General features: G+C 36.6%; 1 protein-coding gene across 1 annotated transcript in view; it reads left to right on the top strand.

Moving 5' to 3' along the window:
• The window catches only part of NCK2 (NCK adaptor protein 2), a 90632-nt gene that overhangs the window by 44192 nt on the left and 21826 nt on the right, over positions 1-24614 (top strand). The window contains exon 3 of the mRNA XM_061997343.1: positions 13130-13371. Coding sequence (XP_061853327.1) covers positions 13146-13371 — 226 coding nt within the window. The 5' untranslated portion in view covers positions 13130-13145. The remainder of the gene's footprint in view (positions 1-13129; positions 13372-24614) is intronic.

The raw sequence follows: 24614 nt of genomic DNA, 5'->3' as shown, positions 1-24614 counted from the left end.
GCCTTGAAAGTTAAATTGAGAAGTGTCTTAATTTCTTTTGCTGTTACATGCACCTTTTTATATTGGATAAAAATTCTGGTCCAGGTGATCTGGTAAAAAAGTCCAGAAGTCTAAGAAATTTTTTCGATGTTTGAAATAACGGTCAACTGGAAAGCTCAGGGCAACAGAGTCTGTACAGGCACTTAAAGTACATAGTTCACTGTGAGCTAGAAAGTTTAAAATTTTTTTAATATACATATTTTTCACATTTTCCTACTGGCATGAGGTAGATTGAATGGGTTTTTTTGTGAAGCAATTGATAAATTGCTCAAGACTATAAAGTGAACATTGTCTAGAAATGGACAATGTAGTCTTTTTTTTTTCCTTAAAGAGCTTTGGGAATAAATGAATTTTTGAACTGAACAAACATCTCTTCCTCTTTCTAGTTAAAAAGCGAATATATGATTTTTCTGTCGGGGAACAGAAGGTCAGCAGTTCAATTTTATTTTCAGCATTTTGTAGACAGTTTAAAGTGAAATCCCTTGAAAACTAGGTAGCAGTGTTTCAAGGGATTAGCAGTAAAACAGCAATCCACAGTTTCTCTGAGCTTTGTCCTTCTGTGTGAGATCAAGGTTAAACTTCTTATGTCTGAGGACTGTTCTTTGTTTATACAATACATAAATGTACGAACACTCTAATGAAGTATATTTCCTGCAGACTATTGAACATTTGAGCTAGGGAAAAAGAACCAGCAATGGCAGAAAATCATTCAAACACCTTTTTTTCTTAATCTTGCAAGAAATTCAAGGATGTCTCGTTTATAAAATTACATGGTGTTGACCATATCCTGAGTGGCTGTCTGTTTAAATTTTAAGGCAAAAAGGATTGGATAGTGAGGATGAAAGTGCATGAACAGTGGTACACTTAATTTGTTCTTCTGCAGAGCATGTTTCACCAGTCTATCATACAGATAATATTACCTAAATGTCCTGTCAGTACAGCATCTGATTTTTTTTTTCTTCTTTTTTCTATAATCTTGTGTGCTTGACTCTTTCCCACTCTCTTTTTATAAAGGACTGTGGAGAGGTTGGTAGGTGTAAAATGATTTGTAATTTTATCTTGTGTAGACACTTCAAGGATGTTGTATTCTTCCTGGAATTTACCCTTCTCTTCTGTCTTGTGGTTTTGGATTTGTTTGTTTTTTTTCATGTATTTCTAAATGTGTAGGTAAGGTTAAATGTTGTCTGCTCAGAGGAATGGAGAGATAACAGACCAGAGTAACATCAACAAACATTAACCTTATGCGTGTCTCTGTAGAAACACCCATAAACCAATGTGGAGATGTGGCCATTAATCATTGCTGCTGTTTTGAAGGCGAGATGAGGTCTCTTTTCCCAAAAGTTTCCTTTAGTGAAGTTGAGCAGTTTATTAGCTGCATGGCTTTTCTGAAACTGCCTTTAGAATAATTCAGGAGAAGGTGAGATGATCTCTTCTGAGCTGCCAGCTGTATTTATCTAAACATGAAGGAGCATTTGGGGTTCCGTTTTGTTTACTCTGCAGCCAAGAAACATAGGCCAAAAATGTTACCTCCTGTCTGTTTGTCTCATGCTGGTTGCAGCTGAAGGTTCTGAAGATGCCCTGTCTGCACTTTCTGGGTTTTCCCATTGCCAGCTAGAACGTGGAAAACCATTGCTCTTGTTGGCAATGGCTTCAAAATAAAGTAAGAAGCTTTTTGTCCTAATAGTGGAAAAAGTCACCACAGATAGGGCCATTTGCAGTAGTTGAATTTGTGTAGGATGCCAGCAGAGGCAGACCAAGAACCTTGCATCAGCTGCTACTACCTGCCTGAGCCCTGTTTGCTAACGGAGCTTGCAGCAACAGATGCAGGAAAGGAAGGTTGAGGGCAGATGGCATGAGCATATGGGGGCTAAAGTAAAGGCTGGAGGAAGGGGTTGGTACAAAGGGATGTTAGTTGGCTCTCAGCTCTTGCTGTTGCCTTATATTCACATGTTAATGATTTTTATCTCTATTTCAACAGACTAAACCCAGTGATGCTAAATTAATAATTCCTGTTTGATAAGTATAAGGGCAGATACAGATGCAATTTGGTGTAATATTCAAGATGTGACAAAATGCTTTTTTCCAAAACTATCGTCTGTGTTGGATGATGCACTAATAAAATCATCTAACTGGAAAACTCCTCTCTCATAGCATTTTTTTTTGCCCAATCTATAGAAAGTTAGCAGTACTGTCTGTTAATCTTTGTTCTGCTTTCTAAATGAAATAAAAAATAAAATTTCTTAAAAACAGCACACACAGTCTTCCCCGCACCCTCTGCCCCAAAATAAACTGAATCAAGTTTGTTTGGGTGTTGTTTTTTTAATCCGTGAAGGTTGCCCTTAGCTGATTTCTTAATAGTCATCCCATTTTTAAGAAAATATTTGAGTAAGTTTTTTTTTTCCTAAGTCCTCTGCTGCCTTTTCTGTTGGTGACCATACTCAGTTTCAGCTTAGCTAGCAACCTTTTAGTGTTTTCTCTGTAACTTCTATTTCTATTATTATTTATCTTTTAAGCATAGGTAAGTTGTAAGGCTCCTTACTAGTATTGCAGAACTTTAACATATGTTGCCATAACACCAACTAGTTCTTGTAGAATACCAGCTTTTTGTCCTTTGAAACAGAATTTTAAATTTAAGTCTTTCATCAGAAGCTAAAAATAAACACTGCCTGCTTTATAATAGGCTTGCTGTTCCAAAAAGGATAGAGAAATATCCTTTTCTTTTTAAGTAAAACATCAAAAGATTTTTAAAAACTTAGCTTCCAAAAACAGCAGAGTGCTTATCACATGATACTAAGTACTATCTTTTCTATTTATGTGTTTTAAGGACTGTCACATCAATTAAGCGTTTGTATCTTGAACTGTCCTGACTAGGAAACTTTGTAGCATGGCAATATTACTAATGAATTTAAAAAAAATGTGGAACTGGAAAAGTCAGCTTGTATGAAGGTCACAACATGAAACAGATTTAATGTATAAAATTATGGTGATATTGCATGAATTAATAGAAGGCTAGAACTCAGATTTGTGCTCTTTTAGTGCTGCAGCAGCCTACCTTAAAACAAACGACTTTCTCTTTCTACTGTTATAGAGGCAGCAGAATGAAGTATCTGCTACTTGCATAGTATCATAAAACCATAGTCCAGTTTGGGTTGGAAGAGACCTTTAAAGGTCATCTAGTCCAACCCCTCTGCAATGAGCAGGGACATCTTCAACTAGATTGGGTTGTTTAAAGCCCCATTCAACCTGACCATGATTGTTTCCAGGGATGAGGCATCCACAGCTTCTCTGGGCAACCTGTTCCAGTGTTTCAGCACCCTCATTGTAAAATATTTCTTCCTTGTATCTAATCTAAATCTATCCTCTTTTACCTTAAAACTGTTACCTCTTGTACTGTTGCAGCAGGCCCTGTTAAAAAGTTTGTCTCCATCTTTCTTATAAGCCCCCTTTAGGTACTGGAAGGCTGCTCTAAAGTCTCCCCAGAGCCTTCTCTTCTTCAGGCTGAACAACCCCAGCTCTCCCAACCTGTCTTCATAGGAGAGATGTTCCAGCCCTTTGATCATTTTTATGGACCTCCTCTGGACCACACCAACAGCTTCATGTTTTTCCTGTGCTGAGGACTTCAGAGCTGACTGCAGGACTTCACAGAGACTCTGCTCACGAGAGTGGAGTAGAGAGGGAGAATAATTTCTTTCAACCTACCGGTAATGCTTGTTTTAGTAGTGCTCAGGATACAGTTGGCTTTCTAGGCTGCAAGCACACATTGATGGGTCATGTCCAGCTTTTTATTTGCCAGTACACCCAAGTCCTCCTCCTCAGGGCTGCTCTCAATCTCTTCCTCTCCCAGCCTGTATTGATACTTGGGTTTGCCCAGACGCGGGTACAAGACCCTGCACTTCACCTTGTTGAAGCTGATGAGGTTCATGAGCCTACTTCTCAAGCTTGTCCAGGTCCCTCAGGCATATCACCTGCACCACGTGGCTATGTGTCATCTGCAAACTTGCTGAGGATGCACTTGAACCCACTGTCTATGTAACTGATGGAAATATTAAACGGTATTGATCCAAATATGGACCTCTGAGGCACACCACTTGTTACCAAACTCCACTGATACATTGAGCTGTTGACTACTACCTCTGATGTGACTATACAACTAATTCTTTATCCATCAGGCAGTCCAGTCATCAAATCTGTATCTCTCCAATTCGGGGAGAAGAGTGTTGTGCAGGACTATGTCAGAGGCCTTACAGAAGCCCAGGTAGATGACATCTGCAGCTCGTCCGTTATCCACTGGTATAGTCATTCCATCAGAAGGTGATTGGATTGGTCAGGCAGGGCTTGCCCATGGTGAAGCCACTTGTATAAATGTTAGCAGTCTTATTCTTTAATAATTTCCAGAGTCTTAGTCTTCTGACAGCCTTCTGTCCTCTTCTTGCAATTTCAACTTTTTCTGAGACCACATGCCTCAAATGATAAAGCTATATTAGTCCAAATAATATCCAGCCATGACTCTGAGGTGACTGTGGCTTACCAGAAAGGAGGAAAGATGAGCTGGGGGAATTGCCCTCACTAGGTACATTGTGCTTGGCAGCCTCTACCTTGGAGTGCATCCCCTCTGTTCTTGCCTGGTGCTACACTTTCCTAGTGCAGTGAGGCTTGGAGGGCTGGAAAGGGCCTAGGCATCAGCTACAGCTGTCAGAGATGGTCATTAGTAAGACTTTGGACTGCACACAAAGTGTAGGTAGGTCTAACCAAGGAGACAAAGAGTTTGTCATTAAAACTATTAATTTTCCTTAGATGGCAAGTCTATATCTTAAAAGATAATTTTAAATAGTCTCTGCTTGTTTCAATTGGGCACACTAATCTGTATGATATGCTTCATAAATACATTGGATGGCAATTTTTTTAACAAACCTTCTTTTATTTGTTGTTATATAAATGTATATAAAGTGAGATTTCTGTTTTGTTAAATGGTAAATTTCTATACCGACTCCTTACCAGGAAGGATGTGTTTCTGGGTGTTTCTAATCTGTATTCTCCTTTATTTCTTTGTGTGTCTTTTTTTTTAAAAGAGACTTCTAACCCACTTATGAGACAAAAACCAAGCTTGACTTTTGTGCTCTATCAGAGCTATGCAGAAATTCGTTACCACTAAACTAGTCTTGAGGTTTCCTGTTTGCAGTTGTTCTCTAATGCAAGATACAAGGTGCCAGAGTGTAGCTGTAGTTGTATTAGAGACTGGGATATCAGATAGGTTGTGGGGCCAAGACAAGAAAACATTGCTTAGAAACTGTCAGAGACATCCGGTTGAAGAAACAAAACCCCAAACCTTGCAGCATTATATTCTGAAACAAAAGCAGGCGATACAGAGGGGAAGAGGTTTTAAGGTGTGCGGAGGCAGACTAACATCAAGATGAAGTTACTTAGTATGATTCTAAATTACAAGTTAATTAAGATTGATTTATTATTGTTCGTTTTTGAGGACATACAGCTATATTCTAGCAAGAAGTATCATCTAAAAAACCCACACTTGCACTGTCTGTAGAAGTGGGCCATGGCAGGGAAGTCCTGCCTAGGACACATGGGCTGCAGCTCCTCCAACGTGATTAACCATTCCACCAGGCTGTATCGCCCTCACAGTTTTATCTAGAATTCTTTTTTCTTTTTAACTCTAAAGTGACTCATAAGGAAACAAAATACTTTTGCACTGAAGAACCAAATGTCTTGGGACCTGCTAGAAAGGCTTCTGGTGCCTGCTCAACCTGCCTTTGAAGTTATCCCTGCGACTGGGCCTGTCCATCAGTTGATTGATAGTCTGTCCAACCTGGGTGCAGGCTTGAGGAGATGACTACTCAAATCAGGAGCTCAAATAAAATGAAAAATTTGCAGAAAAAAAACCCCTCAGTTTGTTCATTGCCATCTTCCTTAAAACCTCTTCAATAAGTATTAATTGCACATCTATAATCTGCTGGTATGCTTTGTGAGTCTTTTGGTAGGTCCTTTATTCCCTTTATTTTTCTTTAGGATTAGAATTTGTCTGACTTGGAGTTATTGGGGATTGTACAATCTGTGGTTTCAAATTAGTGGAACAACTGTATCTCTCCTGAACTATTTAATTCCTCAAGATTTTCCTCAGAGTTGATACTAAAACTGTAAAAGCTTTGTGGATGGTTTTGCTGTCTTGGGGTGAATTTGAAGACTAGAAGTGTTTAATTTTCTTATTTTTTTTAATACCCCAGTTAATGACAGAGGAGAAAATGGTTGTCACTGTAAAATAATCCCATAGCATAGCAATAACTATTAAACTTTTTTTTCCCCCTACATCATGTGCAGGAAAAATAATATTCTATCTAATTCAGTACTTATTATATTGCAAATATTTAATTTATTCCAGTACCAGTTTAATAAGTTTTTCATAGTTCTTAATGAGCTAAATTTCACTTCTTTTGATGCCTTCAGTTTGCATTTCCTGACTTGAGCATGTTGCTATCAGTTTATCCTTTTCAAAGAAAGGATCAGGGAAAGGAGACTGAGAAAACCCCTAAAGCTTTTTACTTCACTTTTTAAGCAGGATATTGTAAATCATACAATACTTCTTTCACAAATGCTAAATTGTGAGCGTAGGTTTGGAAATGTAACAAAATATTCCTTCTTCCAATTGTATCCATTTATTTACATCTTTGTTCACATTTATTCTTTTAAACTTCTACTCATCCTTGCTTTAGGCTTCAGAAAACTGACCCTCCTGAAGAACCTACAGTGGCTTCTATTGTTTGTGACTGTGTCTTCAGTTTGCACATCAAAGTAGATTAGATAATAATCACTTGTACTTACTCAACTATCACTTTTAGTTCTGTAGTCAATGCATCTAATGAGACCTAATAATGAAATACCCCAAATTAATTGTCAAGCTCACGTTAAAACAGTCAGCAAGTAGACAGGCAACATGGGTTTTTTCCTGCTCTGGTATTGGTTTTACTCTACAGACTGCATGATTAGATAATGAATGTTTAGCCACTACAGCTATATAGTTAACTTGCTTTAAAAGAGTCACGGAGTATTTTTTCAAAATTTTTTGCTTCAGTGACCTCTTTCCAAAGAATGTGTCCCTTGGAGTGGATTAACGCACATTTTATGCAGTATTAAAGTGTTAAACTGCAGAAGCAGTTAGGCAAGTAGCCTTTAAACACCAGCAAATAGCCCACTTAACAAAGCATGGAGTTTCACTGATTTTAAGGAAGGACTGCAATTTGCCATAATTTGGGTCAGCTTGCTTGCTGTTTTTAAACCTCTGTATTTTGAGATTTTCTTGGAATAATCATTAGAAATATCTTTTGCTTGGTTTAGGTTAACATTGGGCTTTGCATGAAGGAGATGTTTATTTTTTTTCAAAAGTACATACTTTAAGCGTGAAAAATGCCGTGTTCTGCTGAAAATGGCTAAAAGTATGTCCAAAAGGTGTATTATTTTTCACAAGTTTCATTTGAATTTACATTTATTTTCTTTTCAATGCCTTCCATCTTAAGAGTTTGGTGCTTTACTGATGCTCAAGAACCAAGTGAAACAATTTCAAATGCGGAGATGCACTTTTTGGAAATCTTTTTACATGTCAGAACTATTCATCCAGGCTGATTTAAAAAAAAAAAAAAAAAAAAAAAAAGAAAAAACAAACCAAAAAAACTCAACAAAACCTAACCACACACCCACACATGCAACAAAGAAAACAACTGTAAGTGAAAACCTCCTGAAATGGTAGGCAGACTAACCAGAAATTGCATCTTCGTAACAAAGAAACTTTCAGACTTAGAATGTAAGTCAGATAAAGTGATCTAATAAAAGTTATTTTATTCATTACAGAATATAAAATAAGCACATCTACTTTCTATGAAAGAAGCCTTGATGGAAAGAAACTTAAATTTTCCACAACTATGTTACCTTAGAGGACTAAATAGCTTATTTGCTATAGCATACGAAAGATTAACTAAGTAGACACTAGATAGCTGGCCTCTCATCAACATGTGCTTCAGGGTTCAAAACTCATTTTGATGTTTAGAGTTTTGGAGGCAGGAGAAGTAAAGGTTGTTCAGCCTGCAAATCTTAGCGAAAACCATGATATGTCATTAGTTAGCTTTTCATTCTCCCAAGACAACTAACTAAATATTATATAGCAATTATGTGTTATGTAATATTGCATAGCAATTATGTATTTTATGTGTATCAATGTCTTGTAGAAGCCTCTGTATCAATTTAGTGCCTTTCCTTCAGCATATCTTACAAGGACATCTAATTCCAGAACAGTCTGGTATATCAATTGTCACTGCTTGTTCCCTTGGTGAGGGATTAAATTTCAATCATTACTGTCAGTTGGTTTTCAGCCATGTTCTTTTAAAAAAACCCAAAATGTGGAGGAGAACAACTGCTTCCTTTCTCACTGTATCTTTAAAGCTCAGCCATACTTCCTGCTTCTACTATCCTAACCTACTGTATCTGTGATGTAACTCCGAGCCTTCATCCTGAGATAAGAAAAGATGCTGCTTTTTTTTTTTTTCCCCCCAATAGTCCAGGGCATTAAAGTAGCAGGAATGTTCATTTGTGTCAGTCTGTAGGAGAAGATTCCAGTTCAGGTGGCATACTGGAATGCATCTTTCAGGTTTTTTGTTGTGTGCAAGAGTTCTATAGAGTTTGATATTTAAAATAACATCAACTGAGTAAATCGTTCACATGAAAAATCATGATCAGATTTACAGGTTTGTGGGATCAAATTCTCTTAAACATATTCTAGATTTAAATTTCCATAGTCTCAAATATTGCTTGCATGGTTCAGTTTAAAGCATTGGTTCAAAATGACATAGGTAGTTTTGGGGTTTTTTTTCTGGCGTTGCTTAGTTATTGAGTCATTGATAGTTCATTGAATATAAACTTTTCCTTTCAGAACTTTCTTCTGATAAAGTCTATATATGGGAACTACAGTACTAGATATTCCAGTGATATCTGCTTTTGTTCTGCCTTGACATTAGCTCATGTTCCTCACTAGTCTCAGCAGGCTTTTGGTACAGTCTTCTTATAACTGTGTTGACCTTGGTTGGATTTTTTTTTCATTACGTTTCTAGCCTGGCAGATTTGTATGTTTTTCTGTCTCTCTCCCAAGGGTGCTTTTGTGCAGGAAAATTTTCAGGTGTACTTTTGCAGTAGGGGAAGCTGCCACAGAAGACAAAATTCCTCTCCCAACAATACCTAAAGTGGAGGGAAGAAACAAAGACTCTGAACATACCTGAGCTCAATCTAAACGAATTCGTTGTAACATTTCAGCAAATACAGTGTTTGTACAATAAAGCTAGCAATGAAGGAAAATGCTGGGTTAAAAGGAGTTGGAAATATGGATCAGACAGATAGCTAAGAATTACCTTTTGAAGGTCTAGGTCGTGGAGTTTTGTTTGTGTGCTCCTTTAGTGTGATATCTTCATCTTGTTTTGTTTTTAAGGTGTGGTTTGATGTGGTTTTTTGTAGTTGGAAGTTGGATTGCCATAAAAGTGAAGCAAATGCCTGCTTGATATGGTAGCCTAAAAAACAAGGCCATATAAATCTGTCTTGTCTTGAGAAATGTCTGTGGTGTACTTCATAAACTTACAGTTCACTGCATAGGTATTTCAAAGCTTTTCACTGATGATTTTTAAAGTGGGGGCAGATTATCCTTATTAAATGTGAGGGGAAGACTCTATATTTTAATGCCTAGGACTTTTGAGCTTTTTAAGGAGGAACATTCCAGAAGGTTGTACACTCTTAGCAGTAATGGATTTTTATTTTCTTATGTGAAGAAGTCTCCCTTTATCATTATAATCTACAAGAAATGGAGTTCTGTTTTTCAGTCTATAAGCAGTATACTAAAGAAATTTAGTCTTTTGAGTGCATGTCAAGTTTTTTATGGGACACTTGAATGTTTTAGAAAGGCTGTATTATTGTGTTTTCTGTATATTTTCCCCAAAACCTAGTTATGTCATTTACTTCTAATCTTTTGTTTGGCACACAGCTGTGTTGCAGAAGCATTTCAAAACTATTAATTCTACAGCCCCCCTTCTGGGGAACAAATGTGTCCTTATTCACATACAAGGAAAACTTAGCTTTGCAAATGTCACAGGAAGAACGTTATTGTCCTTGATGGAACCAATCTAATGATGTACTCATACAAAAGTGATTTTAAGAACTTTAATACTACTTCCCCACACTTAAAAAAAAAAAAGCCAATAGAGAAAAACCCACACACAAAAAAAAAAACCCAAACAAATCCCCCCCAAATTTCACCCCCCCAAGAAAAATCCCACCCCAAACCAGCTAAAAACATAGCACAACCAAACTCTTCCACACCCATGCATATAGCTTTAAATGGACATCTGTTTATCTGCAATTAAATGATGCATTTTTGACTCTATAAATCCTGTCCCCACTTGGATAGGAAGGCTCATGCCACTTGATGATCAGCAGAACTTGGAGTACTGTACTGAAATGAGCATGCCACTTGAGAAACTTGGATTCTCTACACTTTTGCCAAAATTGCATCATGCTAGGGGTGAAATGACATAGTTTCTCAGTCAGAGTGAGAGTTTCACAATTCCATGTATTGTTGACAGGAGCCTAAGTGAGCTCAGGGTTCTCTGACATGAGTGAATTTCAGAGGACCGTATAGTTGAGGTCTTCAGCCTTGATTTGTGGTCTCTTCTTATGCTTCTGACCTTGCCCAGCACCTTGGGGAAACAGTTCATGACTTTTTGTGTTTCAGAGGGACAGGAAGAGTTTAATATTTTTTTCACCAGTCAGTAGTCAAATATTATGCCTAATGTGTTATTTTTATTATTTATATACTGTAATACTGAGGGATAATTTTAATTTGCCTGTGTTGTGAAAGTAATCTTTTTTAGAAGCACGGTGGCAACATCAGCAAACTATATTGATGGTGTCCTTTTTCTTCATGTTCTCCATGTCCCCGGGAATAGCAAGAATTGACCATTTTGCAACTGCTGAGATAAAATAAACAGAACTTAATTGGAGAGAGGGATTGTATTGACAACACTGGCCTCCAGAATGTGCTTGATTGCAGTCCCCCTGTGGCTGCATCAGCTTATTGGCCTATAGACTATCTGTCCATTTTATGTGAATCAAAAACCAGGGCAGTTTATTGGAGACTCCAGTCCAAAGCTCAGGCTTTCCAATGTCGTTGTCAGATGGCATTACTATTTTACGGAAAAAATACTGTCAAAGGGTATAGAGTATTATTTCTTGTAAAATCATTAATTGCAGCTGCGTAAGTCTCAGCCTGTTTGAACTGTAAGGATTTTATATGTTAGTTGTTCAAAACATCAAAAGTTCTTATTGAAATAATTTTGGGGCTCTCAGTTATGCCAACACACATTTGAATAATATTTTAATTGTTGTATGTTTCTTTGTGTTGTCTAATTACAAAATTAAAACTTAAGCCTGTCGATTTCAGCTTCAGAGTTTCAAAAATGTTGTCCTACCTTGGCTGGTGCTTTCCAGAGCTTTGTGCCAAATAGTCTAGCAACTATAGCTCAACTCTCTGACATGATTCTGGAAACAAAAATGATGATAAGAGGAGGCTATTAAATTATAATGAAGTCCACTATAGTATCTTATGATTACAGACTAACTTTAAATAAGAAAAGCATTTTTCTTTGAAAGAGCAGAGTGCTGGGCTGTCTAGCATGTAGCTAGAAGGAGGAAGCGTGCTAGTGTGTGTTTACAGACTGCAAGAAGAAACACTTTCAGCATACAGGTCATATAACTTACATGCTGAACAGAATTTGAGTGAGGTTTGGGATTTTTTTGTGGACTGCTAAGATCTAGGCGACAAAGTCAAATCACATTTAAAAGATCCTTGGACATTTTGGAAGCTGTTTCTACTAATCTGTAAATTAAAGGCAATGTACAGCTTTTTTTTTTTTTTAAATCTACTACATTGATTTTTTTTTAAAAAATTATTCTCAGTTTCCACTCTCTCCTGTCTTTCTCTGCTTCTCTCTCTTCCAAAAGCCCTCAACAGCAATTAGAAAATTTTAGATGACTTCTCAGAATTTGGAGAACAAAATCAACGTTACAATATGTTTGAATGTCACCGTACTGGCATGAGACTTTTTCTTGCACACTATTGTGCTCCCTCACATTGTTCCCAGTAATTACTGAGATGCATAGGAAAAGGTGGAGGCATGCAGCTGTCTTTATGCAGCTGACAAATAGCTTTGGAAGAGCTCATTGTTGTTACAGCTAGGTAAAAAAAGAACAAATTATTCTGTCTTAATAGAACTCTGGATAAGTTCTGGTGAAGGAAGAAATTAAATGCAGTTGAGGGAAGTGCAGTAGATACTCTTCTCCTCTCTGCAGTGGAGAAGACTTTGCCTGGCACAGGACTGTGGTGAGGTGGGATCTCCCCACGAATGAAGGCTTCTCCTAAAATGCATTCTTGTGCTGCCTGCAGAAAACATTGTGAGCACAGGCTTACTAAAGATACTACCTTCTTCTTGATGCAAACTTCCCTTTGAGTTACAGTACTACTTGAAGTATTTGTTAACTTCCTACTAAAAAAAAATTATGGATAACTTTGTTTAAGTGCAGAAAATTTATAAATAATGTGTTAGTATGAGGATTAAGAACTGGGACAAAAGGAAATTATGTATTTGGAATGTTGTTCTATTTTTTTTTTCCTGGATCAGAACTTTGAATGCTGGGTGTGAGAGTTTTATAATGCTGTATACAAAAACTAAATGAGTTTTATAAATTAACCTTTGTTAAAGTGTATCTGAATAATATTTTATATACGTTTAGAGGAAATGAATGTAATACATGATGACTAGAGTTTGCTAGCAAAGTGTTGTAATATATTAGTGGCAGGAAAAGCACGAAAAGTCAATATGACTTCCTTTATTTTAAAAGAGGAGTTCCAATTTATGAGATTTTTTCTTCTGTACGGCTTTCTCATTTTTCCCTACCTTTTTCTTGCTTATTTCAGAAGAACTTGAAGAAAAATGTCAAGTAATAATCACATGATCTCATTTACTGATGAGCATGTTTTAATATTTTGTTGCAGAAGGACTCCATGAAAGATGACAGAAGAAGTTATTGTTATTGCAAAGTGGGATTACACTGCACAGCAGGACCAAGAACTTGACATTAAGAAAAATGAGCGTCTTTGGCTATTAGATGATTCCAAGACATGGTGGAGGGTAAGAAACGCGGCCAACAAAACGGGATATGTGCCATCAAATTATGTGGAGCGAAAAAACAGCTTGAAGAAAGGTTCTCTGGTTAAAAATCTAAAAGACACATTGGGTAAGTCCTTTTGTATTTTGGAAGAAGTTCAGTAGACTTGATGGGTTTCAGATTGGGAATTTAATGTGCATACAGATATTTTTTAACATACTTGTTTGGATTTTCTTAATCTTTAGTTTGAGGTGACATGGAGGATGATTGAGGGAGGGAGAGAGAGTGGGGGGTGGGAGGAGAATAATGTGGAAAGTCTGTCATGAGTTTTCTCACCTCACAGCCAGGAGAATAAAGTTACTTTTGTTCCAGTTTGTCAGAGGTTGAGTCTTTTCAGTGTCTGACGAACTGTGTTTTCACTGAGATATCAACTGCTGAATCCTCTCCTCTCGCTCAGAAATAGAAGGATGTAAACTGGATTGTTCAGCATAGTTACTATAGCAAAACTAAATCAGTTTATGAATGTGATTATACTATGAGGCTACGTAAAATGTCAGGGGTTAAGTTGCTGCGGTCCAAGATGTTCCTTCTGCTTCTAGGTGTACTCGGTTCTATACTTAAGCTCTTGTGAAGAATTTATGTGCATCATGCATATGAAATATTATACTTTTGAAAAATTTGGAGTGTATTTTGAAAAAAAATGTATCTGGAATTCAGGTGAAACTATTTTTTTCTTTTTTTGCAATGATTTTAAATGACTGAGTGCCTTGCATAAGGCTAGAAAAGTTCGAACATAGTGATAAGCGATCATGTTACAAATAGAAGCCAAACAAAATCTACTAGTGATATTTTAGGATGTAATGAATAGAACAGACAGACATGCACCTGAAGGTGTCTTAAAATTATCTTCTGCTTGCATTTTATTTTTTGATTGTGTTTTACGAAGTCTGACATAGAGACTGTTGAAGTTTTCTGTAGGAAATACTGACTCTTTAATGGAAAAAATAGAATTTGAGATTGGACTTGTTAGAAATCAAAAAGATTCACTAACAAATAACATGGCAATAGCTCATGTAAATTTACGCAGATATCCTATGCTAGTGTTGTGTCGAACAGGTTAGGTTTCTTGGTCACTTTTTCATTACTGTGTCCTCCATTTACGAGCTACCACAAAATACATGGAAAGTGAGGGCTACAGGATGGATCACAGGCTAACAGGGTTATCATAAGATTTACCACAGTAATATTTTAAACCATAGGGCTTTCTGCAGCAGATGCTCTTGGAATTATACTCATTACAATGCCAGCAGATGTGATTATGCTTTCTCAAAGATTTATGTAAAGAATCAGCACCCACATCAATTAGCTAGTTAGAATCAAAATCCCAGTTGTAACTTTAAGCTCCTTTTATATGGATTTATGTTGTTTAAAATATATATATTTTGTCTAAATGATACTTTATATTAATGTCTTGGATTTCTGTTGTGAATAATATATGAAGTGTTTGTGTAAAATGTGAACAGCATTACTTTATGTAAAGAAACACATTTTTATTTATATCCAGCAGAAATGTGTTTAAGTGAAGGAACAGAGATGATTCCTTCGGTATATACATGTTTACCTCCTTAATCTTTAACAAAGCTGCGTGCTGCAGGGTGCTTCATTTTACTGTGGGTAGTGACTGATGAAACAGTGTGAGAGCAAAGCTTGATAGCTTCATGGCTGAGCCTTCACTGGTATTGAATCTTTCAAACTTCAGCCCCTTTCATGCACGTACACATGTTTTTAGGTTCTAAAGCACCTTTATTACAATCTACTGATTCCCCTGTACCTTTTCTGATAGTTTTCTCCATGCATTGTTTGTTCAGCTGAGGCAAAAAATAGCATGTGGTGAAGCCCAGCTTTTTCTTTTGCGGTGACCACATGTACCTGCCAGCACACAGTGTAAAGCACTCCTCGTGCTCTGTATGTTCATACATCCTGTGACAATAAAAAACTACCTAAGCTATACCTGACCCACAAATTGGGACAGGAAGGATATTCTTAACACCTCTCAAAAAAAAAGTAAGTGCTTAAGAGTATTAATTTTTTTATAGTTCAAAGCCTATGAACTGTTTCACATAATGAAACTTATGTCTCTGCTGTGCACTACATATCTGTACAATTTCCTTTTTACCTTTCTGAACCTGAGTCCTCAACTAAGCTGTAGTTTTCAGCCTTGCTTGTCTTGCTGTACAGTAATTTCCCATTCAGGACTAGGATAGCATGTGTCCTTTCTTAGAGGATCCTTTGTTCTGAGCAGCCATCGAGAATGCACTTTTTATTTTTTTAAACAAAGGCTTGCAAATTACGAGGCTGATGCTTGATCCAGTGAAACAAAACAGTTTTTGAAAGTTTTTCTATGCCCAGTAAAGCAAGTTCTTAAGGACTCTTTATAGAAACATGTCTAGTGACTCATCAAACATATGTCTTTTAAGATCACAAGAAAATTCATGTTAAAATACCCACTAACCCAGCTCAGATGGGAATGGTGGTCATGAGGGTTAGTCCTTAAACTAAGTCTGTTTTTCAATTTTGATCTTGAAGATATAAGCAATATCTCAGGTACTGAGCTTAAAAAAATAATAATAAAAAAAATTAATTATCTCTCTGTAATTAATTATAAGTCTTGTGAAGTATCAGAAGAGAAGCAGCAGGGTCTCAGATGCTCCCAGTGACTAAACTAGCAGATTTTAAAAAGATGGACCCTCTGAGGTACCTGGGCTCACCTTTCATACTTGTGGTGTTCCAGCAAACACTTGCACCCATGGAGATGCAGTTTTCCTTACCTCCTCTCCCTTAATCAACTATATTTCCTTGTGTTCAAACATATTTCATCTGAAAGCATTGTTAACACACAAATGATATAGTGTGGTGTCTCTACATGATTGCCTGCAGCTATCTGCCATTCTTAGGCTTATCCACAGTAATTACTGGTGGTTGATTTATACTTACTTCCAGATACTCAATAAATACGAAAAATGCCAGCCATAGTTCAACCTGTGGCAGACCCCATAAGAGCTGTTACTATTTAATTAATAGTCTCTATAGTTGGCTGTTGAAGATGCATCATCTAAATAGTTCTCAGTCCATGTAGTTTGTGTTCTAATTAAAGTTTATGACACCAGTTAATATGTCGGTGTCTTGTACATAAAAAGCCAAGTACACCACAAAAGTGTACTGACTTCATGAAGTTGCCTTTATCAGGAAAACTTTTAATCTTATCAGAGAATGAAGTCATGCCTGTTTGATGCTGAAAACTAATTTTTTTGTAACTGTTGGCTGTAGTTAATTGGATCTCAACCCTTGAATACTTGTTAATAGAATCCCATCAGCTTTACCTTTGTTTGGCTTGGGGTTGGTGAAGGTAGGTCATCTGGGTACCTAGAACATGCAGCGTGATGATTTAAAACACCAGCCCATTTTTAGTAATGTCTTAAGGCTCTGGTTTATCCACTGTATTTCAGCCTTTTTTGAAAACAACATTAGCAAATACAATGTGTTCAGAAACAGTTCTTTTAAACGTGCATATTAAAATGCTGGCTAACACTTGTTTAGCATATGTTCGTTTTATTAGTTATACGTGGACTGAAAAACAGCTCACCTCATATCTCCTGACTCCCAGTAATTTCTGAAGAGATAATTTTAGGTCATCCTACATATTTTTTCAAAATAATAACCTTTTCTACACCATTACCTTTGTGTCTCTTTTAAGATCTTATTCCATTATACTGTATCTTCTTTTAGTTCTGTGTTCAGGATTTTTTTCCAAAACTCTTGCTTTTTTTTAAGCGACTTGGAGACATTTTGAGACTTGTAAATTTACTATTAATGGCTGGATGTTTTTACCATTTTTCTGTGTGATATGCCTTAATTCTATGTTCTTAAATCTCTTTCTTGAGTGAACTGTAATGAATAGATACATAGTTACAATGACCCAGTTTTAATTATGTAAGTGTAATGTATAGACCACCTATTAAGTATTTTAAATTACGCATCTTCTCTTTTTTTTTGGTTTTTTTTGGTCTTAACTGAGTAATACTGTGAGTAAAAAGTTAATGGCAATTTAGCCATTTCAAATTCCTGTCTTCTGTTTGCGCATATTGAATAAAATCTGGTAATTATTACTATTCTTAAGACAAAAGCCAGCTTCCAAGCCTGTGATTAAAATTTCATGCTCCTTCATTATAGTGAAGTTTAAAATAGTTTCCTTGTGCAGTATTTCTTTTGTAAGGAAGGTATTTTTTATACATTTTGATGAAATCTTACAAAGCAAGAGACCTCCAGCATGCATCTTCCAAACTGTAGTTTTCTGTAACATAATTCTTCCCATGTGCCTGGATTGGGAATGAATTCCCATACCTATGTGGATAGAGTGGGTGTTTGCCAGCACCAACCCCAGAGCTGCTTCTGATCATGGCTCCATGGGTTTCCCCTTCTGCAGCAGAGATGATCTCTGATGGCTCATCTCTATCAGACTGAATAGAAAGCTTATCTGAAGGAAGTAAAAATAATTAAGTCAGTCCGTTGTTTGTGTAAGTGAAGTAAAACTTTTTTCCAGACATTTGCAAGTCATTTTCCTGGCAAGAACACAACTCCCCAGAAAACAGCATGCCATGAGTGACTGATGAATGTGATCCAGCAGCAGGGTGCCATTTTCACAGGAGCCCATAATTTTCTGAGCAGCCACCATAATAAGGATTTCTTAAAGATGTCCATCCAATCTTGCTTAGTTTAGTGAGCAACCACATACGAAGCCTTGAAGACATTTTCACTTGGTTCTTGAAGAAGGTGAAAGAAGGCTTATTAGAACGTACTGAAACAGAGATTGAACACCAAGAGTACAGAAGATGTGTTTGTAAAATGCATAGGAACAATAGAAATAGCAGAGATGAGTGTTGGCAATGATGGCAAATAACAGTAATCTCGATAACGTTTCACTGAGATACTTCAGTTGCCTGAGAGGATCTTCAGATTGCTTCTTTACTAAACCTTTGTTAGTCAGCAAACATTTCAGTACCTTTTCGGTTTTAATTCATTCAGTCTGATAGATTTTCATGTGGCAAGTAAGATTTACCAAGTGAGGTGTAAAGTACAGAAACCACTCCTTACTTGCATCACTGTTCCTAGCACATTATTTCAGAAGTGTTGTGAATGTCCAGTAGTATTTCCTGTGTTTATCAGCCTCCACGGTGCCTACCTGGGTCAATCTGTTCCTGGGTGCTATATATACTGTCACTACCAGTATAACTTTTACATCTCTTCCCCTTTTTCCCTGGTTATTTTTATTTCTGTGAAAAGGGTGTTTTTGCATTATAACGTCACATTTTCCTATTTAAGAGCTATTTAATATATCATCTTCCCTGTGCCTTTCTGGAAATTGCTGGGGAAGTTAGCTTTTTTTTTTCTTTAGACAGTCACTGCTTAGCAATAGGCAGAAATGCAGAATAGATCTTTTTTAATGCAATATTTTCTTGAACACTGGAAAACACTGTTGTTTAAGAGGTTTGGTGTGGAAAACACTGTTGTTTAAGAGGTTTGGTGTACTTCCTTTTTAGATACAAATAGTTTTGTATAACATGATCATGAAATGACATTCTTCCAGTTAAGTCATCAACCTTTTAACTTCTGATGTGTGGGTTTAGTGTCTAGTTTTTTTATATTTCAATTTTTACAATTTTTTATTTTAAAAAAATCCTACTGGCCCAATTTTAGTTCTGATGTGCTTATGTATAGTAGATTTTAATTATATAAGGTGATATTCTGACATTCATCAAACCGCTTCTAAATCTTGTCTTGAATACTAAAATTTTATTATTACTCAAGTCGTTCACTAGGGAAAGTTACTTCTGTGGTTTGAAATGTTGTGGTTTCTAACTGAACTTTTTCCAGTTCTTCAGCATTAGTTTTTGAAAGTGTAATCATGAGAAGCACACACAGTTATCTGGCACAGTCATGGCTATAAATTGAGTCTTCTGTACTCTTGGCTTGATTAATTGTGTTTGTTTATCAGTGAACTTCCTTACCCATGTTAGCTGCAGGATCAGAGAGAACATATTAAATCAGCAATATAATTAAGTGCTAGCTTGAAAATATTTCTGTTATACTTAATTAGTTGTTTTCAATGTTTACATTTTCTGGACACCATGTGAGTGTAAAATTTTCTACAGACTGAAAGAATGGTGGAAATAAGAATAATAATGGTATTGTTGTGTAATGAGTACACTGTTGTATAACGTGGCCCTTAAGACTTGTAGATCTCATGTTAATAAAATCAGAGCTACCTTACAAGAAAAACAGTGAGTTACTTAAATCTTTTTAGAATTTTGAGTTCCCAGTATTGATGGACCTTCATGTCACAGACCTGTAGGAAATGCTAATCTTCCCCTCAAGAATACACATTTAATAAATTTGATTTTAAATAATCCCCACCAAAATATCCAATCAACCTTTCAGAACTTTCTACAGTGTGTAGCTACTTGTTAAATTATGTATCGTATATAAAGTTTTCTAAGAAGATGTGACATGAAGTATTTCGTTTAGCTGAACATCTCTAGTTGAATTTAGCAGTAAAATCCCCTTGTAGGAATTAAACACAAATAAAAGTATTTTTCCTGTGTCATTTGGTGTTGCACTGAAGCTTTCTAACTTGTCACAAATTGTGTGTGTGACAGTAGTGGCACACTTATTGTCTCTTGAAGGACTGAATGAGGACAAATTGTCTATATTGATACTTTTAAGCAGTTGATATACAGAAATTTTTCATCTTTACAGAGAGGAAGTAGTTGAAGTCTATATAAAGCACAAGTTCTTGCTTAATTTCCTAGAATCTGGGTATGAAAATAGCTTATTCCATGGTTGCATTTATTCAGCAAAAGCACTTTCTCTGCTGTGCTTGATCGTGTTTTTTAATTGCATTGCTCAAAGTAAGGATGTTTGTGAGGCAGAGTGGCAACAGTGGTGACTCTTCACCAAAAATGAAATTGAGGAACATGGTTTTGTGGTAGTAAGAGACACAGATACGACTCCTGTTTAGATGTGGTGTCTTTGCTAGTTTGAAAACAGAAAAGACTGGAACAATAGCATTTCTTCCATCTTTACAGTAATAATAGGTCAGTCTGTTTGTATGGATTACTGACATTAGATGCTGAGAAAGGAAAAATGGGAGCTGCTCACCTGGTTTCAAAACCCAGGGAAGAGATTTCTTCCATTTTCACCTACAGTGTCTGGAATTAGGAGCTGGTTGCTGATACTGCTGGAGTGGTAGCAGGTGATTTATATAAAGAATTAAAATGTTTTGCTACTTTCTGGAAACATATCAGCCTTACTATCATCACCGAAACCTAGGCTTAGCTAAAGTGGCTGTTCTCAGTTCACTGATGATCTTTGAAGATCTAGAGACATATTCCATAGCACTAGCTCTGCATATGGAAAATAATAGAAAAAGATACTCATATCTCACGATCAAATTTGATATATACATAATGGCAGACGAAAATACTCATTTTGAGTTAGTGTTACTACTATGCATGTTAAAATAGTTACCCAGAATGCAAACAAACTCACAAATTTATGGTTATGGACCTACTGTATGCCTGTAAAAATTTAAATAACTTTATGCATGTCAACTGTTTTCAGTCAAAATAGCATTAATAATTGAAGTCTCTGCTTCGTGAAACTAAAATCAGACTTTAAAAAAAAATGCCGTGTTGTAATTTCTGAAGGAACATGTGCTTAAGAGGGAAAAAAACCAGAAACTGCAGAGCAGACAAATGCAAAAAAACTACCTCAAAACAAAATAAAACACAAACATCATGCCTTTTTGTTACCTGCAGCAAAAAAAAAAAAAAAAAGTAAAACCAAAGAAAATTAGTAAATGTTCTGGAAAGCTCAAGGTACAGGGTAATGCTTCTTTTACTGCTTGATAAAAGATTTTTTGCTGGATGTGTGCATCAAGTACTTTATCTGATCTAAGGTGAAAAACCAAAAGCAGCAGTGAAAGCAGAACCTGCAGCTTGATGCAGTTCTCCTGAGCTCCCGTGCTAGCTAGTGACAGCAGCGGAAGTTTGCCCTTTTTTCAGTTTACAATAGCATGTGTTATATTCTGCTGAAAGTTTGTCATATGTGGATTTATTGAGGTGGATTATTTAAAAGATCTGGTGCTTCAAGAGTTTGAAACAAACATATAATGGAAGCCCTGATGTGTCCAACCTTTCAGCAGGTTTTTCTAACATGATGGATGCAGTAAAATGTTGCAAGGCTGAAGGAGTAAAGAAATCTTGCTGGGTTTAGTTCACTTTGAGTGAAAAAATTTGTTCTTTATATTGTATTATTAGTTTTATGTAATAGATAGTTTTCTCTGTCCTTCCTATGCAGTGTGTGTGTGTGTGTGTGTGCGCTTGGAGGTACAATTTTACATTTACAGATTGCGGACTGAGCCTTTATTTTAGTCATAATTATTTTTTGAAGGGATAAAAGAATTGTCTTTAAAAAATCTGGCTGTGTGTACTGATCTTTGGTGATATTACTTCCTTCAGCTGTCACCCTTAAGACCCCTACCATTCTATTGTTCTATGACCCTTGGTTTTGCCTCTCTCTGAGCCAGTTTCAACAAGTAGCCATGTTTGGCCCTAGAGCAAGCCCAAAAATTAGTGCTCAAGGTGTTTTAATTGTTCCTTGTTAAAGAGAGAGACTCCATTTCTGGTTGGTCTTCTTAGACCCTGTTCCAGCTATAGAGGCAGAGCCCTTTGCTCTCTTAGCATTAAAAGTTTGTGTCTGAACCCTCAACTCTTTTGATGTTTCATTTTTTTCCATAGAACAAAATCCTTTAAGCAATCTGATAATTATTCTTCTGAGGCAGTGAAAATAGAGTACATTTTTTCCCAAGTCATGTCTTGTACTGGATTTCTTGCATTGTGTTCCCCTCTGTCCTCCTTTCCCTCAGGTTTCTGGGAGGACTAAAGTCAGCAAAAGCAGCAGAATTGGGGCCACGCTGCAGGTCACTGCATTGCACCCTGCTGCCTGGATTGGACTCTTCCTGTGAGCATATGCTTATAGGGGGATGCAGTAGCTACAGTTCTTCAGCAGATGTGGTCTTTGTGCTCTCTGTGTGATGTCCTCTCCTTTAGCTTCACATCCTGACACATTGAGGTGGTAGCAGAGGAGAAACAGTTGACAGTAGCTGATTTTGAGGTTTTCTGTATACCTTGTTTGGTGTGTATAGCGGAGTCGCCCTTCTAAAGACCAGACTAATGTGGCTTGCAAAAATCAATAGCCTGCATATGTACTCTTGAGGACGTTGTTTTCCAAAGAATTCTGGTGACTCCAAGGACAAGAAGTTTTTTTATACCAAAGTGACAGCAGCAGTTCTTTCTACTATCCTAGAATCACCAAAGAATTCTCATGTAGATGTGGGTATTTCCTTCCATATGCATCCCTAAATAATTCTTTCGGTATTACTAGATCTTTCCTTTTTTGAGGCCCTGGACTATCTTAGCAATTAGTTTTCCAGGGTCTTTCAGAGTATTAAATTTATTTCTTTTTTTTTTTTATTTTCCTCTGTGATTCCACTCAGGTTGCATTGCTTTCTGTTTCTTAGGTTTCTTGAAGGCCTGAACAATAGGTGGCCATTCTGTGACGTGCTTTCATACCATGAAAACCAAATCTCTACATTAGCATTCATGTGAAAAAATAAAATGGAACTTTGTCTTAGAACATGAAAGAGGTAGTTTCCTTCATTTTTGAAGTCTCAAAAATGTTTTGTGGCATGTATCCACTAAAGCAGGAATCAAGATGTGTACTGTGTATTCAGATACCCGGCATGAACCTGCTATGTGAGAGAAAGTGCCCACCTCTGTGGTTTTTAAGGAAGGTTCCAATAGCAGAGGTGGATTTCTTAGAGAGTGATTAAACTTTGTTGTTTACTGAGAAGTGTGTTTTCGAGTCTTGGCAAACAACATTGGACAGACACTGCTCTCAATGTGAAAGGGTGATCAGGTTGGCTAGGTGGATGTTTGAGGATACTGTTTCTACCAGGTGACTATTTGTATCTGAATTTTGCACCAGAAAAGTTATTTAGAACTTTGACTGTGGGCCATCTAAACTACTCAATCATGGCCATCACTCCTGTTTAACAGTCTTTGGGACTTTGTAAATAAAGAAGTGGAAAGTGAAAGAAAAAAAAAGAAAGGGGAAAAAAATGTATGTTGATGTAGTGAAAAGGCTGCTGTTTTTGTATATGGACTCTACCAATTTACAACCTGTAAGATTTTTTTTTTTTTTTTTTAGTTTATTCAGGAAGTTGTTCTCTAGAACAGGAGCCAGATTTATTATGATATTACTTACTAATTGTTTATTGAGTTTTAATCAACAGAAGTAAATTGTTTGAGCTTGTATGTGAGTTGTGGGGTTTTGGGTTTTTGCTATGTGAGCCAAAACTCAGAGGAAATGAATTGTTTAGTGAGGCAAGCCATTTTCCCTTGTTATTTCCCCTTTAGTGATGGGGGGGAGGGGGGAGTCTGGTTTTGCATATGTAGTTGCAAATAACATGAAAGCCCTTGATTAATGGAACTATGGGCATTGCAATTTAGAGAGAAATTTAGTAAAGAAAAGGTGGCATTTACTTTGATTTCTTTTCTAAAAGGAGCTTTGAGTAAAATAGTGCTATCTATGACAGGCTTTTAAGGAGTTCTGACGTCTGGGGGAAACAAACAAACAAACAAAAAAGGTAATTTTCTTATAACATGGTATTTGATGTTTGAAAGCTTTTGTATAGTATAACATTGTCATTCAGACCTTATGGTAGAATTACCAAGGCTTTACACCGTGCTTAGTGACCATAGGGGCTAAGTGGAGTAAAAGCCTATAGCTTCAGACAGTTCCTGCTGAATGTAACATGGCCAGCTACTCTGGAGCTATTTGATGCCAAGAGATTGCCCTGCAGTCAGTATTTGCATCACCACCTTCTAATGCATTTCTTTGAGTTGAGGGGCTGTATAATTGCTGCTTTGTAATTTATCTGTTCAGGTTTGGGCTTGATGATCTGATCTTCCATCTGTATTTATAACACCTATTAAGCCTTTCATTTTCATATACAGAATTGAGAGCAAATTTGAGCAAACAAAAAGTGAAAAAAAACCAAGTTAGTGCTATAATTGTATATATCCAAAATAGAATTAATTTTTATCTCAGATATCTGGAAGAATCTGCAAGTAACTGTAGGGTCATCATCTTGCATTCAGGTAGTCCACTTTGTACTTGCTGTGTTATTTAAAATAATAAACATTGAGTACATGATAACAAGTTGGATTTGTATCCCAAGCTGTCCTGTATAC

This window comes from Colius striatus, chromosome 1 (genome assembly GCF_028858725.1).
Source record: "Colius striatus isolate bColStr4 chromosome 1, bColStr4.1.hap1, whole genome shotgun sequence".
In the NCBI taxonomy this organism is placed as follows: domain Eukaryota; kingdom Metazoa; phylum Chordata; class Aves; order Coliiformes; family Coliidae; genus Colius; species Colius striatus.
This window is presented reverse-complemented; position numbering and strand designations above follow the sequence as displayed.